General features: G+C 43.9%; 1 protein-coding gene across 2 annotated transcripts in view; it reads right to left on the bottom strand.

Moving 5' to 3' along the window:
• Positions 1–1,175: 1,175 nt before the first annotated feature.
• gatad2b (GATA zinc finger domain containing 2B) overlaps positions 1,176–17,816 on the bottom strand; it is a 64,586-nt gene continuing 47,945 nt past the window's right edge. The window contains exons 5-12 of one of the 2 annotated variants that reach the window (XM_031278517.2): positions 15,330–15,458; positions 11,450–11,620; positions 9,802–9,987; positions 7,338–7,698; positions 7,042–7,244; positions 6,291–6,401; positions 5,556–5,763; positions 1,176–3,293 (exon numbers count right to left, since the gene is read on the bottom strand). In XM_031278517.2, the coding sequence (XP_031134377.1) occupies positions 3,157–3,293; positions 5,556–5,763; positions 6,291–6,401; positions 7,042–7,244; positions 7,338–7,698; positions 9,802–9,987; positions 11,450–11,620; positions 15,330–15,458 (1,506 nt within the window). In that variant the 3' untranslated portion in view covers positions 1,176–3,156. The remainder of the gene's footprint in view (positions 3,294–5,555; positions 5,764–6,290; positions 6,402–7,041; positions 7,245–7,337; positions 7,699–9,801; positions 9,988–11,449; positions 11,621–15,329; positions 15,459–17,816) is intronic. The other variant, XM_031278519.2, reaches the window with a different exon arrangement.

Genomic DNA, 17,816 nt, shown 5'->3' on the forward strand with positions numbered 1-17,816 from the left:
GTTTACATCGCATAGCTAATTCACACTGAACACAAAGTACAGCTGAAGCTGATGAGTTTGCAGGTGTTTGGTCATAAACCAAATTCCTGACAAAGTGAATGTCTGCACAACGCTTAACAGAGGATTCAAAGTTAGAGTGAGACCAGAGTGAACTGAGTGTAACGTAACCAAACACACACACACACACACACACACACACACACACACACACACACACTAACTGCACAGAAACTGAGAGATAAATGTTTTGTTAGAAACACATCGGCTGTTGCCCAAGATCTGAAGGAATCCAACATGGCTGCCAGAGCGTGTGTTGGCCACCTGTAACCCTCTGCGACAGTGTCGGTCTCATGTCAATGATGAACCTTGTTTCAACAATCTGGATGTTCTCTTGGACAGTTTAAATGCACCTGCCCTGGAATGATTGGACTTTCCATAGGTGTCATCGTAAAACAGTCTTTGCATGTTATTTTATCCAAATGATTTAATAGATTATATAGATAGTTGACAATGTGAGACTTGTTTGTAACCTGAGGTTTTACCCTCTTCGTCAATTATTTGACTCATCAGACTGAAATGTGTTGGACGTTAAGTTCAGAACCCTATATCTCAAACCCAGACGGACTTCATCCCAGCCTCTGTGTGTTCCACCAGTAATACTGCACCATCACTGAACACTGCTTGAAATGCCTGAGCTATTCCTGAGCTACTACAAAACTGGGAGCCCACCACTCCTGAGTTGTTGTTAGTACACTTTACATTAGGGTAGTTTGTGTGTCTGTCTGTCTGTCTGTCTGTCTGTCTGTCTGTCTGTCTATATCTATATATATATCTATATATCTATATATATATATATATATATATATATATATATATATATATATATATATATATATATATATATATATATATATATATATATATAGATATATAATAATTTATACTGTTTATTGATCCCCAGTGGGGAAATTACAATTTCCCCACTGTATATAGTGTATATACCCCAATATATATAGCCAACTAGATGAAGTAAATGGGTTAGAGCTCTAAACCACTTTTATCCTTTAAGACAGGGAGGGTGACTCATCTTATGTATTGGTGGGAAATGTTGAGGAAACTCTGGGACACAGATCTGTAAAGAGGATGTGTTGCTGCCGCAGCAGCATCTGGTGGTGTCCCACTGATTGAATGCACTGTACTGCAAAGGAAAATAACTTTACTTAAACTGGGTTTTTCCCAGACAGCGAGTCAATGGAACCCAGTGCTGATGCTGGTACATCTACTCAAGCAGCTTCTATAAAGCCTGGGTCTAATCCCAGCACACTGGGCACCAGGGATTGGGAAACTGACACTTAAGGTCCAACATTAACAGAGATCAACACTGACAAAGTAAATTAGTATAAAACCATTCATCATCCCTTAAAACACACCTCGATGCAATCCACAATCTCAGGACTTCTCCTTTGATGCTCTGGTCAGCAGCCAGCAGCCAGCATCCAGACCTTAGCCACTCTCAATTGTAACATTCTTTTTCTCTTTTAAAAAAATGTTTTTCCAATTGGAAATATGCAAAGTGCTCCTCTGGAGTGAGGCAACTTGTGTGCAGAGCATGCACACAATGATTGATCCATGTCTCTCCCATAAAAGATATAATCCACATCCTTTTTTCTCCCTCTGAAGCTAGGTATCTATACATAATCCATACAGATATTTCAATAGTTTGTTTTTTTTTAGCTATGGTGATTATTATCGTCTCCGGGGACTAATACCTCTCAGGTATGCCACCATTTCATTAGGAGACGCCGCAAAACAAACAAACAAATGACAAAAAAGAAGCAGTAAAGGTTGGGTGGGGGGGTTCAACAATCAGAAAACAATCTAAAAACCCAAATATAACAAGAAAAGGAACCCAGATTTCTAGGTTTCTAGGTACAGAATCTGTGGTTTGGATGCATAAAATGTGCTTCCGCCTTCAGATTTGAGTTCTTTTTCACTCTCTTAAAGAACGCGCTGGGTTAAAAGGGTTCAGTCTGTGCATACTGGATAACCAAAGGTATCTAGGTGGATGGGGGGCAGGTAGTGAGATGGGAGGGAAAACCAACTTGCTTCTCTCTGAGTGGACACCATCATCCCCCTGTGAATACTGGGTGGGTTTGTCAATGACGTCCTCCAGCCTGTCAGCTCCCTCCTTGCTGGAGTTTATATCAACTATTGGTCCGCTGAAGGTGCAGTCAGGACGTAGCTGCGTCTGTCAGCCCTGATAGTACAACTACAATGAAGAGTTACATCCAGATGGTAGCTGTTAAACTCTGTAGCAGGAGAGGCTGATGACCTTTTGATGGGGAATGGTGGGAACTGACTAGCAAAGGAAAAGGTTTCCCAAACTCTGATCACATAGGATTCTCATTTGTACATGTCATTTCCAGTTAATGAGCTCTGATGGTAGCAGGGTGTCCCCTCAGAATTGGTGATGCTGCCCCGAACTCCAGGTTGAACGTGTTAGAGCTGGCCCTTTCGACAAGATGATGCAAGTGTGGGTGCTCTGCCCGTTTCTGTTCCCATTTATGTTTTCCACTTTGTTACTCCAAGTTAGCGAGCTAACACTTTTTACAAAGCTTCAAAGTTGTTAAACTTTATGTTGCATAGCAACCAGAATGCACCCTGTTGATCTTCTGTTACTAGCAATAGTCACATCTAAGCTTTATAATTGAATGGAGAAAAAATAAAATCCTACATGATCATGGCCTAAAGTGGCCCTACAATGATTCACTGTCACTGCTCAAAGTAAAGGAAACAGCAGAGAAACACTTATAAAAGAAAAAAGCATAATGAGTAATCGTAACTGAAGCAAAAATGGTAGTTGCAGGTATAATAATAGTGCTACCAACAGCGATAATAATGGGAATTATAATTGTTAAACAACGCTGACGAAGGAGATTTTTACTATAATAAGAACATTTGAGATGCACTGAAACATTAGTGTCTTTGTCCGACCGGGGGTTTTCATGGGTTGGTTTAAGGTAGGCACACGGACAGGCACTGCATGCGATGGGGGTGTGGGGTGGGGATGTTGGTCAATCTAGGAGTGCTTTAGTATGGGGTAGGGTTGGCAGGATGGCGGGGGGGCTTCAGAGGAACAGAAAAGCTGGGCAGGGCTCATTTCTGTCCGGTGATGGACTGCGATATGGATCGAGGTGGGATCATGTCCAACAGGTACTCTCTCTGCCGATCTGCTAAGCTGGAGCTCTTATGGGCTCCAACTGCCGCTGGGTTCAGATAGGCAATATTTAACCCTGTGGGAACAAGACAGCACATAAAGAGGATACTGTAAGGTCCACCAACACTTGACTTAAACTTTATGCTTTAGAGTTTCCTAAAACCCCAAACAATAATTTACCCCCTGCAGAAATAATCATTTCTTTATTTTAAAAAGGCTTCTATTGGGGATAGGCCGTTAGTTTCTTGTTTCCAGTAAGTATGTTTTTTTCATATTCAGGGTTTAAACCCCTTAGGGGTAAAACCACATTGTTATTGTGCCCAGTTGTGAATGCCCGCCGAGACTTGCATGCACCAAATTGGCTTATGGCAAACTCTTGCATGCTATGGACAATCATTCTTGCATATTTCACTTTAGCCTGAGCAATAAAGTGCTGCACTGTAGCCTCCAAACATGACAAGAGTAACAATGCACGTTAACGTTGCTTTGAAAAAATGCTTAATAAGTTTTGATAGACACATAAAAAGGGAGAGTTTGCAGGTATGTGTAGTGGAAAAGGACTAAATGTGAACATGCCATGCCCAATGTAAGGATCCGTATCCGGGCCAATCTAGACTTACTTTATTGGACTGGTATCGGCTAAAATCCGATCCTGTCTTCACTGTACTCTACTGTCCTTTAGCACGGCCTACAGTGCAGCATTTCACTGCATATGCCAGTGAAACTTTAGCCTGGTTGACACCAGACCCTCTCTCAGTTGTAACTGAGAGAGGGTCTGGGAAAGGTTCATTGACAGTTCATTTCCAAAGGGGCGTCACCAACGAACCAACAAATGCCTCTGGGCGCATTGGATAGTCCAACCAATCAGACCAACGATCCGTGTGACGCTGTGCTTCGGTAGCCGTCATGTTGAATGTAAACAAAAAGCTGCTCGCCGTTGCTGCGCTATCGCCATCGCGTGAAGCCCGCCTCAACGGTTGTGATTTGTGTAAAGCCCGCCTCAGCGGTTGTGATTGGTGCCTCGATTTTGGGGACATTGGAAATGGGTTTGAAAGGGCTCTTCGCCAGACTGACTTGCAGAGGAACTCTCAAATTTGCCAGAAGTTGGTCAGGGTTTACCAGGCTAGTGAAACTTAGTTTGAATGTGAAAAATGATTCGGCTGGCAAAATGTTAAACTCTGGCTTTAATGAATCTCTCAAAGAGCAGCTTGTCATTCATATCATATCAGGTGTCACTAATGAATGTTAATACTGAATATCTCAGCAGCCGGTGTCTGTACTCGGCCAAACATCATTTGTGAGGGAAGAAGCTCCACTCTGTAACACCACTGTACAATCACAGTGGACTGAGTGTCTCTGTAGTTTCAACAACTTGAACAAAGTGAGATGTCTTCTCTCGAGCTGAATGATTCACGTTAATTTCAGGGGTCACATTCTTCCAGTTAAACTTTCATTCATATCAATAATTTAAAAGGAGATTTCCGGTCCATTTCAACCCATAGCTCTGTTGTGTGTAAATGTGGAGTGCTGTCAGTAGCAAAAAAAACGAAACCAATCGGTGCTGCCTACACCATGTTATCCTTCTGCTAGCGTTAGCACCCAACAGGCTTAAACAGGGCAAGTTTTAAACGTGTTTTTAGCCTCTTAACATGTTTGAAATGTCATTCCAAGAGCCTCCCCATGTGCAGTGATTCCTTCTGAGTGAACACAGTGAATCTGACTGCAGTAGATGTGACAGAAAGGCATAAAGGTTGTGTTAATCCATACATACCTCTGTTTATTTCCTGTTTTCCGGTCAAGTCCACACTAGTCAATTGTTGAACTCATACAATCCAATATTCCAGTCAGATTCACTGTGTTCACTCAGAAGGAATCACTGCACATGGGTAGGCACTTGGAATGACATTTCAAACATGTTAAGAGGCTAAAAACACGTTTAAAACTTGCCCTGTTTAAGCCTGTTGGGTGCTAACTCTAGCAGGAGGATAACACGGTGTAGGCAGCGCCGATTGGTTTCGTTTGTCTCGCTACTGACAGCACTCCACATTTACACACAACAGAGCTACGGGTTGGAATGGACCGGAATTCTCCTTTAAGATGATCAACTGTTTCGAAACAGGACCATTGGTATTTGGATCAAGTAGCTCATAAATTTGTCGGATTAAGAATCTACAGCTGTTATTTCAATTGGCCAGATGCATATTTATCAACATGTAAGTAAATGTAAGTGTCAGATTGGACACAGATTGGTAATTGGGAGCCAAAAAGACTTGATGGGGACATCCCTGGTCAACAGCTGATTCAGGCACACACACAGTAGATTCTGTACAGTAGGTACCTGGGATGTTGTAGATCTGGCGACGGCTGTCATGCTGCAGTCTATTGCTGCTACTGCTGCTGCCTCCACCGCTGCCACAGTGCTTGGCACTAGTCATTCCCATGAGGCTGCTGGCCACTGACAGCTGGGAGGCCTGGGCGAAGTTGGACAGGACGCCTCGCGCCGAGTTGGACAGACCTCGCTGCAGGGAGGCCTGAGGCTGGGGAGCCTGAGGACAGCACAGACATCCCATTACCTTCACCATCACCACCACACAGCGCACAAATTACACAGCGGTGGTTAGCAGAAACCATGCATTACTGCATTTAGTCAATTATCAAGTACAAATACCAGATATTTGTGTGTTAAAACATGCTTAGTTAGAGAGCATTTCTCTGTTTCATGTCATAATGAATTAGTTTTTTTTCGGCTATTAATCCTTCTAATAAAATCATTCGATTGAATGTGGTGCTCAAGTAACTTGTGAGTAATTTGTGACGTTTAATTGTCAAACTTGATAATAAATCCACGGAAAAAATAATAGATTCACTGATTTAAAATGAATATAAATGTAAATGGTAGCCCCGCTTAATACAGAACACATGAGACATTCACATGAGCACTGTTCATCAGAAATTCATGAGCCATTTTTCTTGTGGTTTTTAAGATCATCCCAAGCCTACGACAAGTTTAATACTATAACACAAATGAAGGCACATGAAAGGCAGGACTGTCAGATGGCATGCTGCAGTGTACCTGACGGAGTGCATGATGTCGGATCATGGAGTCAGTCTTGGAGGCGTTGGGGCCAGTAGGGGCCGAGCTGGGAGAGAGGGCCGCCTGCTGCTGCAGCCTCTGTTCAATCTCCTGATAGGGAGGCACATTTAGAAATACACACACATTAGCACATTCACAGACATCCATTCATCTACTCCTTGTGACCAATAGTAACAAAAAAAAAGAAAAGAAACAATCGTACTGAAAAGTCAGGTTGTATCAACAGCTAGCTAGACGGCTGAAGCTGGTAAGCTGTTTGGGAGTTTTTGGCAGGATAATGTAAAAAACTAAAGTTCTAAAAAGGCTAGTCTCAGGCACCGAACAGATAAACCCAGTGTGCACTAAAAACACTAGGGCATATAGTACATTGTGCTGTGTGACCTTAGTGATTTTAGCTCCAAAAGGTGTTTCTCTTGAGTGACTGCACTGTGTAAAAAAACCTATTCACCTGGCACCACAGGTCTACACCAGCCCCAATTAGATGGCAGCAGTAAAGACCAGCTGTGCTCATGTTTCTGAGTCCTGACTTTTTAGACACTTTAAAAGACTCATAGTTTGCACATCCATTGCACCGATATCCATTCCTTAAAAAGGCGCAAATGTTCATGGAACATGGTAAAAAAAGTTTACTAAATAACTAAATGTATTATTTCACTGGGATGTAGTGCTGAGCAGTAGAATTAGGATGTTGTGCTAGAACTTGATGCAGAGGGACAGTGGTGCTGCTGACCTGCTCCTGCTGCAGGGCCTTCACAAAGGCGTTCTTCAGCCTGTTGGTGTGCTCCGCCTTCAGAGCTTTCTTCTGATTGGAAGTCATGCACTGCTCACAGAGAATTCGCCCGCTCTTCTCTTGCTTCCAGTGGGGGGTGAAGTCGGTTCTGCATTGGGCGCAGAAGAAAGGCTCCATGCGGCCCAGCGGCCCTCTGAGTTTACCTACAGAGAAGAATGTATCCATCAGTTTGACTATAAGAGAATAATCTGAAAATTGATGCAGATGTTTGTCCCCTCTAAATGTCAGTTGCTTACCCTGACTGTCGAGCACACTCTGAACCACCTCCTCCAGGCCCACCATGTAGATGAACTCGCTGTTGGCGGCAGAGGGCAGGAAGTGGAGGAGTGGGGCGGGGGGTTTGGGTGGAGGGATCTCCAGCAGGGTTTTCTCCAGCTGCTTTCTCAGGGCCAGCTTAGCCGCCGCCTGGCTGCTGGCCTGGTCGGCCATGGAGCTCACCCCTCCGCCAGCCGAGCTGGACATGGTGGATGGGCTGACGGCTGAAGCTCCGCCCAGGCCGCCCGCCACCCCGCCGGCCCCCGCCGCTTGCATGTGGGCCAGGTTCATGTACATGGCACTGGAGCCTGAGCGCTGGGAAGCTGCCACCTGCTGGCTGGCCTGCAGAGAAACACATTCTCAGTTAGCAAAGTAAAGTCACATTTTTAAGGTTTGAACACTGTGGTCACTAGCTGCCACAAAGTAAAAAAAATTGAATAAAACATTTGCTGCCTGGCCTTGTCGAAGTAAAGTCAGGAGAAATGTTGCTACTTTTTGCCCTTCAAAGTCCTGTGTTAGTATTTATACATCAGTGTTTGATCAAATTCATTTTTAAGTTCTCCCTGTCCACTCTTGAAGCTTGTCACAGCTTGTTGTTGGCCACTCTGCAGAGTAAAGGTCGCGACACACCGACCAGAAGGCCGACCCTCGGCAGAAAAGGCAGTTGGACTGATCAGTCTCCCCGAGTTGGTCACACCAAAGAGATGAGATGTAATACGTCTCCATAACAGCAGGCGACGCTAATCTGGATTGTCGCCCAAAAATGAAAACGTGGGTCTGGTTTCTCCGGAAATTCAGAGCCAGACTGTCATGGCGGCTTGTTCAGAATACGACTTCATACTGTACTAAAATAGTTCACCGAAACGTGTTTCTGAAAACATTTTGAGAGAGAAATAGGCCGTGCAGTTGCTGAATCTGTCTTCATTTCAGATCAACAAAGGTCAGTTGAAAAGATTTTCATCAGATTTTGAGAGACTCTAGTCACGCTCATCCAGCTCCCCGTTTCCGGGTTAGCACTCCACCAATCAGATGGGTCATTTGAGTCCAGCAGTGCCCGCCTTCCGATTCAACATGTCAAATTGGAAAAAAAATTAAGGCTGAAAACTCCTTGGATGGACGATGGCACGGAACACACCGAACAGACTCGAGTCACCGACCTCGCCAGACTGTCAGACGGCCGATTACCGTCCACACTAAACCGCCGTTTTAATTTGATGACTTAAAAAAGACTCAGAAATATGAAACTATTAAATCATCTTGCAGCAAGGTAACAAACAGTGCACCAAAGACGGCTCTCCATGCTTCATACTACAATGCTCATTTGTCGCAAAACCTCACCTCAGTGAGTTCGCAACTTGTCACAAGTCCGTTCATATGGAAGTTTATGCCGAAGTTAGCCCGCCACAATGGTCACAGTTCTTTGCAATGACAACGGTACACATAAAAATGTCTGCCGCTCTGACCATCCTGATATGTTGATTTAAATAGGAATGACCGTTATACTCTCTATTTATATGGTTGGTGTTTTGTCTCTATTTGTATCTGCTCGAGTTGACTTCTTTTTGGACTAGGCCTAATTACTTTCAGGTGTATTGGGAAAGAGTCTGATGGTCCTCAGGTCCCTTTTGGGTTAAGTCTTTATAGCCCCTTTTCGACTGCAGGAACTTTCCCCAGGGACTAGGAACCTTTTGAGGAACTGCATTTCGACTGCAGGGACCAGGGTCTAAATTGAGATCTGGTAACAATATAGCCCCCAAAGGGGGGTGCTTAAGGCAGAGGTGGACTGGTCATCTGACATACCAACGTACCTTTTGGGCCGACACAACCGTCTTTTTTGTTGTTGTGTTTGTTGCTGTCTGACCAGCCCATAAAACAGGTAGATCGGCCTATTGATTTATTTTCTTAATTGACACAGGGCTGGCCCAATCATATCTTTGAAACCCCTTTGTGCTCAGTGCCTTCATTAGACAGCATCTGCTACAAAATGGATCAGACAAATCGCAAGGGAGGCGTGGCGAAATTGCAGGCCAAACTAATTTTTTAACCCCCTTTTCTGACCCTTTTAGCGACTTGCTGGCTGCTCAGAGCACACTTAGCACACTTTGCTCTGAGTCAGCAGCTCCTCTCTCTCTTGCCTTACACACACAGACAGGAGTGAGTTACTATGGTTATGGAAATCATTGTTGCCAGGTCATTATATTATTACATATATCATAACATAACAGCCTGTAAAAATAAATGCAGGTCTGTAGGTGTGTGTGTGTGTGTTTACAACCTCCAGACCCCCCTGCTTAATATGTCTCCCACAATGTTGAAAAAAACCTACGCCCTTGTATAATATAATATAATATAATATAATTATATATATATATATATATATATATATATATATATATATATATATATATATATATATATATGAGACTTACATTTGTGTGCTCTTACATTTGTGTGATCGATTGTGGTGGGCCGGTCTGGGCCAAAATGCCAGGGCCAATTTTTGGCCCATTCCACGCCTGGCTCATGGGGTAGTACTTTCTGAAAGTACAGGAACTTTCGGGGTGGGGTTTGCAGGGATGACTGTTGCTGATTGGTCAAACCCATACAGCGCTGCTGCTTCAACACATGTACCTATTATGGATTTATGACCATTTTAGGACGAGGGGAGAACATTTCTCTTTGTTTAACAACATTCAAAGTAAAGTTAGGCTTTGCTGTCGGCTTCCTGACTCATTCTAAAGAAGACAGAGAAAAAGAGAGAGAGAGAGATCGAGCTGAGAGAAACAGCACGGCGGTGCTGTGAACGAGAGAAATAAATGTTACTTTCTGGATTGTTTCAAGGCAGTTACGTTCTAAAGCACAAATAAATAACCATCAAACACTCAACAGATGATTTACTGTGGAGACAGACGCTCTTAGTTTCATTTTCCTCCTCTGCGTTTCATTCATTCCATCCAATGTGCAGCAGTAAATACTATGCAGCAGTATAAGTTGTAGCAGTAAGACGTGTTTTTTTTTTAGATGAAACCGGCCGGCACACTGAACTGCAGGCTGCAGTGTGTTCACCCCTGCAACCGCCAGCAGCCCTCGTCCCATTATGTTGCTTTTTCATGTCAGCATACTAATTTGCCTAATCTTCACAGGTGTTTATACCGCAGTGGAAACACATAACAATGGGCTGAAGGAACCTTTTAGTTCCTAACTTTTGTCGAAACGCAGCTTTTTTTTTTTTTTTTTTTAAATAGAATAATGACATCAAAAGTACAAAAGCACACTATACAGATTTTTCTCTTTGTCAGGATCTGTCTAGTCTTCACAATTGACTTGACTGTTAACCCGGTGTTTGGTGTTTTAAGCCCCCAACCTCGTCTTCCATGCAGCGCTGCATGGAAGGCACTAGGGTTAGGGTTAGGCAAGGGTTAAGGCCGTTTTATGCTTCTACGTCGAATCGACAGCGTACCCCCACAGACCTCTCTGCGTCTATAACTTTTCCTGCTCCAGATTTCCCACCGTGGTCAGAAAGAACAGAGGAGACACTTTGTTTCTCTCACTACGATTCTAGAGTCACTACTCACTCTGAAGATAATCACTATCACTCTCTCACTTCTCCTTTGCTCTAACACACTCCCCACACACACACACGCCGGCTCGACGCACACACCAACGCACGGTGTGTGAAGTATAAACTTCAGGCCACTTACGTAGGCTACAGAGAAAGCTCTGCGTGGAGCCTCCACAGAACCATAAAACAGCCTTTAGGGTTAGGTTCCTTGAAGTCGACAGTCGCAGCGCTGCCTTGAAGTCGACGGTGGGGGCTTAAAACACCATCGAGCTGTTAACCCCCTCCCCCCAAGTAAAGCATGCTGTGGATACTCCTTGACTGAATGTGCTGCTCTCTCCCACTCTCTAAACGGTTACGGATGTTTGTTACTTTAAATTAAGATCACAATATGAGAAACAATCATCCCTAAACAAGATGTTCCGGTTGCACAAACAGAGAGAGAAAAGCTTACATCTCTGTCAACACAGTGTATGTGTGACATTATTGAATGCATTATTGGAGCAGTTAGCCAGGCTCGGTACGAATCCATACCTGCTGGTAGCTCACGGCATTGGCCATGCTGCTGGAGCTGGAGCGAGACATCCCAGTCTTAGAGGAAACCCTCTGGCCCTGCAGCTGGGAAGGGTTAGGGGCTATTACTCGCTGGGACATCAGCATGGGGGGCAGGCTGGCATTGGCTGCTGACCTGATGACTGTATGACCCTACAGAAAGGAAAAAACAAAGACAAGTTTTATCAAAGTATATCACATAACACAAATTAAATGTAATTGACATTGAAGATTTCATTTTGTTGGACAGGAGTTTGTTCAACATTCTGCTTTAATTAATAATAGCTTTTAATAATAACTTTATTTATATAGCACCTTTCAAAACAGGGTTACAAAGTGCTACAAAAAGTAATATCCCCCCACACCTATAAATATGAACACATCAAACTAATTACATCCAATCACACATCAAATATATACAAAATGGAGAAAAAATTAAAATAATAATAATAATAATAATAATAATAATAATACAATAAAATGTTTTTAGTAGTGATTTAAAAGAAATCAGTGAGGTTGCAAGGTTAATTTTAACTGGAAGACTGGGGCTCTGACAGCAAAAGCATAGTCTCCTTTAGAATTAAGTCTAGATTGGAGATTAGATATTTCACAATTATTGTTTTCTGTCGGACTGTTTATAGATCGTTTATAGATCTTGACATTTCCGACGGCAGTTGAAGGCAGCATCATTTCACGCAGAAAGAGAGAAAGAAAAGACTGTGCTTTGTTGTTGCACAAACTCCTGGGCAGTTCAGTGCTTGCTCCAGTGTTTTTTTTTACCCTCATAGTGTTTGAAAACTTCCTTGTGGCTGGCAGTGATGTTTCCTGTTTGCTGTACAGAACTCTCACACTGCCTCAGAAAAGACTTGACAAGTCCGATCGCCGATTACATGAACATATATACCATTTCCCTATTTGCCCCATACTGGGCAGTCTTTTTCCTTCCTCCAAGCTCAGGTCCCCTACCAGAGGCCTGAGGGCCTGAGCAGTATCTTAGCTGTTCCTAGGACTACGCTCTTCTGGTCTCAGATGTTGGTCCTGGAATTTGCTAGAGCCACTATCCCAGTATAGAGGTTACAGCCCCCTGTTTTTAGCTCCTCTCTAAGGCCTTGGTATTTTCCAAGCTTCTCGTGTTCCTTCTTCTTGATGTTGCTGTTGCTTAGCTTTGCTACAACTACCACAACTGCCTTCTGCTTCTGATTGTCGACCAACAATGATGTCCTGTTGGTTAGCCATCCTTTTTTATCAGTCTGGACCTGGAAGTCCCACAGGATCTTAGCTGGGTCATGCTCAGCCACCTTTAGTGGTGCCTCCCACTCTAACTTCGGGACTTCCAGCCCATACTGGGCGCAGATGTTACTGTGCACCATGTCAGCCACTTGGTTATGTTGTTTCATGTATGCCGTACCTGCCTTCATCTTACACACTGCTGTTATGTGCTAACAGCAGTGTGCTATAAATGCTATGTGCATTCATGTTTACGCTTAGCTTATTAATTCATAATTACTGTCTCCCACAAATTTATATGACCTTATTTCACATTTCATTGTTATATTTATCCCTATATTTTAACTTGTACCATTTAATGTCTTATGTCTTAGATTCTCATTTATTCACGTATAACTTTCTGTTCTATACTAACTTCATTAGTATTGTTGGAGGGAGCACAAAACCCAAGATTTTCATTAACTTCTGCTTCTGTAATTGTTGTGAAACTGACAATAAATAACGTTACTTGTGTAGTGTGAACAGTACAGAGATCTGACCATTTTGAACGTTGTGGCAAGTGAACTTCACTTTAATGCACCTAAATACACCCAGTGGCCAGCGGTGTGTCCCACCCAGCTAAAACTAACAGTCTAGTCCAACACTACTGCATTCAATAATAATGTTCAACTTTTGTTCAAACTGTTTTAGAGGTGTTGATTTGTATTGAGAGGTGATGTCAATATTTAGTCTACCATCACTGATATACATTATGTTTACATAATATTTCTGTCAGTATGATGCTATACAATTCAACAGGTATGCAAGATAACCTCTTTTTAACAATATAACAATGCAATTTATTGTAACCTTCATGAAGAGGATTTATAGTATTAGGCTGCATTAGTTGACCTAGGTGAGTCTAATACACTGACAACTGAGTGTATAACATTGTATAAATCTCTTTTTTATATACAGTATATGACACTTATGTAGACATATTTTAACACAAACCAGGTTTAGCCTGCCTTCACACTGACGGCCGTCAGACTGTCCGGCGAAAACACAGGTCTGCCCTTTGATATTGAATGGGGGTAGTGCGTTTAGGCTGCGGTGGCGGGTGCCGCGGGGGGGAGCTGAAAAAAACGCAGCGTCCTGTGGCCAAAAGTTGAGACCGATTAAATTTTTTGGAGAAACACAACCAGACGTCATGCTGCGGCGGGCGATCATGGAAGCGTGGATCAGACTTGAGTCCGTTATGAGGCGGTGTGAGAGTCCCGTACAGTAAACAGGAAACATGACTGCTTCTTGGTGTAACAGCTGACTGTCTTTTCTTTTTCTCTGTGAAATGAAGCTGCCTTCAAGTGCGGTCGGAAATATCGAGCTCTATAATCGCCAGATCCCCCTTTGCTGGTGTGAACGTGAGCATCCATATTAAAGGAGGAGTTCTCCCTTCATGTACACAGAGCCAGTGTATACCTAGTGTTTAGACAAATATTACATATACAGCGTGGGCAGCAGAGGGCAGCAGCTGCTTGGTGAGTGAACTAACAACAAACCAGGCAGAATATCACTATCCATACAAAGCAAGCTGATCACACACACACACACACACACACACACACACACACACACAAATCTGCTGAATATTAATACCAACTTAACATGGAATGGAGGAGCAGGGCTACGTCATGTAAGAACAAAGGCTTCCAGCAGGAGGATGTCTCATAATCAAAGTGGGACGTTCTACCATTCCCAGCATTCTAACCCATCCATTGTCTAAAGTAAACCCAGTCCTAATGTCAATCAGCACCAACATCACAATCCTAATTTAACCTGAACCTTTACCCTGACCTCATATAGCAGATTTACTCAGAGACGTCTGAAGCTAATCTTGGATGAAAACTGGGATGATGAGACCTTTGGAGAACCTGAGGCTGAGGAAAAGACATCTGTGTTTCGATTTCTGTTAGGATTCCTCAAAATGGAACTGTGGGGATGTAGTCAAGACCACTTAAGTCAAGTCCGAGACAAGACTAAGCACAGTCAAATTTCAGTTAAATAGTCAACAGACAAAGTCCTCTCCTAAAACAAAGCTTGAAGAAGGACTTTAGATTCTGTTAAAAGAGTCCTTCAGTGATTTAGAATTGCATTTCAATTATGTTAGGGGACTCACAAGCGACACATTTTTATAAAAGAATGGTCAAAATCTAGTATGGGCCAAGCTCCAAAAGCACTGGATACTACATTTCCCACAATGCAATGGGATGGCATCTTTTGCTTAGATCCTCCCTGCTTTGCAAACACCCATGTCTTTCGAAACTCCACACCTCACAGGTTCTCGGTTATTAATTTGTAGTTATTTTCTCAGACTTGACAAAGCTCCTCCAGAGACACTGAAGACATTCTATTACTAACTATATATACTATAACTGTTTTTTTCTGAGTAGTACTAACCAAGACCAGTAAACTGACCTGTTGGCGTACAATTGGTGACCCTTTAATTTGAGAGTGAGCTATGTTTTCCCCACCTGATTGACTCAGGACTAATAATATTGTGAAAGTACTGGGCAGAATATTAAATAACATCTCTGGAGGTGTAGAAGAGAAATGGTTACTCGCATATATAAGAACACACAAACACACACGCACAGACCTGTGCATTGCGGAGGTTCTGGGGCTCAGGGTTGTGCAGGCCCGGCCTCACAGGCAGCTTGCCCAGGCCAGGAGAGTTGTGGATGGGAGGGGGCTGCACAGAGGATGCAGCGTTCTGAACCACTGGGACCTGCAAGCAGCCATAAACAAAAGCTTTAACAGGACAATATGATTTCTGTAATACTAACATGTGTACTGGTAACCCGATGGTTTTACTTCACATACATTTTAGATCATATTACAGTACCCATTTACAGCGTGACCATAACAGCCAATCTGAAATGAGCAACCAATGACTTTACATGTTTAGCCTATTTAACACTGATCATATATTTGCTTACCATAGTACTAAGCACAACTAGTGTTCAAAATTTTGTAATTAGATTCCCTTCCTTCCAGACTTACATGACTTAAATTAAAGACACTGGACACTGTTGGACCCCACCAATCAGAGCTTGCTGTCTTTCACGACTTGTGTGATGCGATGTTTGTTTTGAATGCCGTGAAGCTGGCTCGGTGTCCAGTTGATTAGAAAACAATGCTGGTCATACACACAATAACTTGGTGAATACCTTCAGACATCACTAATTGAGCACACCCAGGGCACACATGAAATTCTAACAAACTATAAGAGAATAAGAGAGAATTCTATGAAAATTTTAGTGAGATAAACGAAAATGAATCAATGCTTAGAAACGAAGAATTGGTATATAAAGGCTTTGCCAAATAAAAGAGGCGAGCTAAACAGATGACGACTAATCTACCAGTTAGCTCCTCTGGTAGCTAAGAGTTTAATCTACCAGTTAGCTCCTCTGGTAGCTAAGAGATTAATCTACCAGTTAGCTTCACTGGTAGCTAAGAGATTAATCTACCAGTTAGCTCCTCTGGTAGCTAAGAGTTTAATCTACCAGTTAGCTCCTCTGGTAGCTAAGAGTTTAATCTACCAGTTAGCTCCTCTGGTAGCTAAGAGTTTAATCTACCAGTTAGCTCCTCTGGTAGCTAAGAGTTTAATCTACCAGTTAGCTCCTCTGGTAGCTAAGAGTTTAATCTACCAGTTAGCTCCTCTGGTAGCTAAGAGTTTAATCTACCAGTTAGCTCCTCTGGTAGCTAAGAGTTTAATCTACCAGTTAGCTCCTCTGGTAGCTAAGAGTTTAATAGTTTCAAAAAGGGGGACCAGAGGGTGTGTGCCAATTACAGGGGTATCACACTTCTCAGCCTCCCTGGTAAAGTCTACTCCAAGGTGCTGGAAAGGAGGGTTCGGTCGATAGTCAAACCTCTGGTTGAAGAGGAACAATGCGGATTCCGTCCTGGTCGTGGAACAACGGACCAGATCTTTACTCTCGCAAGGATCCTGGAAGGAGCCTGGGAGTATGCCCAACCGGTCTACATGTGCTTTGTGGATCTGGAGAAGGCCTATGACCGGGTCCCCCGGGAGATACTGCGGGAGTATGGGGTGAGGGGGTCCCTTCTCAGGGACATCCAATCTCTGTACGACCTAAGCGAGAGCTGTGTCCGGGTTCTCGGCAGTAAGTCGGACTCGTTTCAGGTGAGAGTTGGCCTCCGTCAGGGCTGCGCTTTGTCACCAATCCTGTTTGTAGTATTTATGGACAGGATATCGAGGCGTAGTCGCGGTGGAGAGGGGTTGCAGTTCGGTGGGCTGGGGATCTCATCGCTGCTTTTTGCAGATGATGTGGTCCTGATGACATCATCGGCCTGTGACCTTCAGCACTCACTGGATCGGTTCGCAGCCGAGTGTGAAGCGGCTGGGATGAGGATCAGCACCTCTAAATCTGAGGCCATGGTTCTCAGCAGGAAACCGATGGAGTGCCTTCTCCAGGTAGGGAATGAGTCCTTACCCCAAGTGAAGGAGTTCAAGTACCTTGGGGTATTGTTCGCGAGTGAGGGGACAATGGAGCGGGAGATTGGTCGGAGAATCGGCGCAGCGGGTGCGGTATTACATTAAATTTATCGCACCGTTGTGACGAAAAGAGAGCTGAGCCAGAAGGCAAAGCTCTCAATCTACCGGTCGGTTTTCGTTCCTACCCTCACCTATGGTCATGAAGGCTGGGTCATGACCGAAAGAACGAGATCTAGGGTACAAGCGGCCGAAATGGGTTTCCTCAGGAGGGTGGCTGGCGTCTCCCTTAGAGATAGGGTGAGAAGCACAGTCATGCGTGAGGAGCTCAGAGTAGAGCCGCTGCTCCTTCGCGTCGAAAGGAGCCAGTTGAGGTGGTTTGGGCATCTGGTAAGGATGCCCCCTGGGCGCCTCCCTAGGGAGGTGTTCCAGGCACGTCCAGCTGGGAGGAGGCCTCGGGGAAGACCCAGGACTAGGTGGAGGGATTATATCTCCAACCTGGCCTGGGAACGCCTCGGGATCCCCCAGTCTGAGCTGGTTAATGTGGCTCGGGAAAGGGAAGTTTGGGGTCCTCTGCTGGAGCTGCTACCCCCGCGACCCGCTACCGGATAAGCGGACGAAGATGGATGGATT

Source organism: Sander lucioperca, chromosome 16 (assembly GCF_008315115.2).
Source record: "Sander lucioperca isolate FBNREF2018 chromosome 16, SLUC_FBN_1.2, whole genome shotgun sequence".
Lineage (NCBI taxonomy): Eukaryota > Metazoa > Chordata > Actinopteri > Perciformes > Percidae > Sander > Sander lucioperca.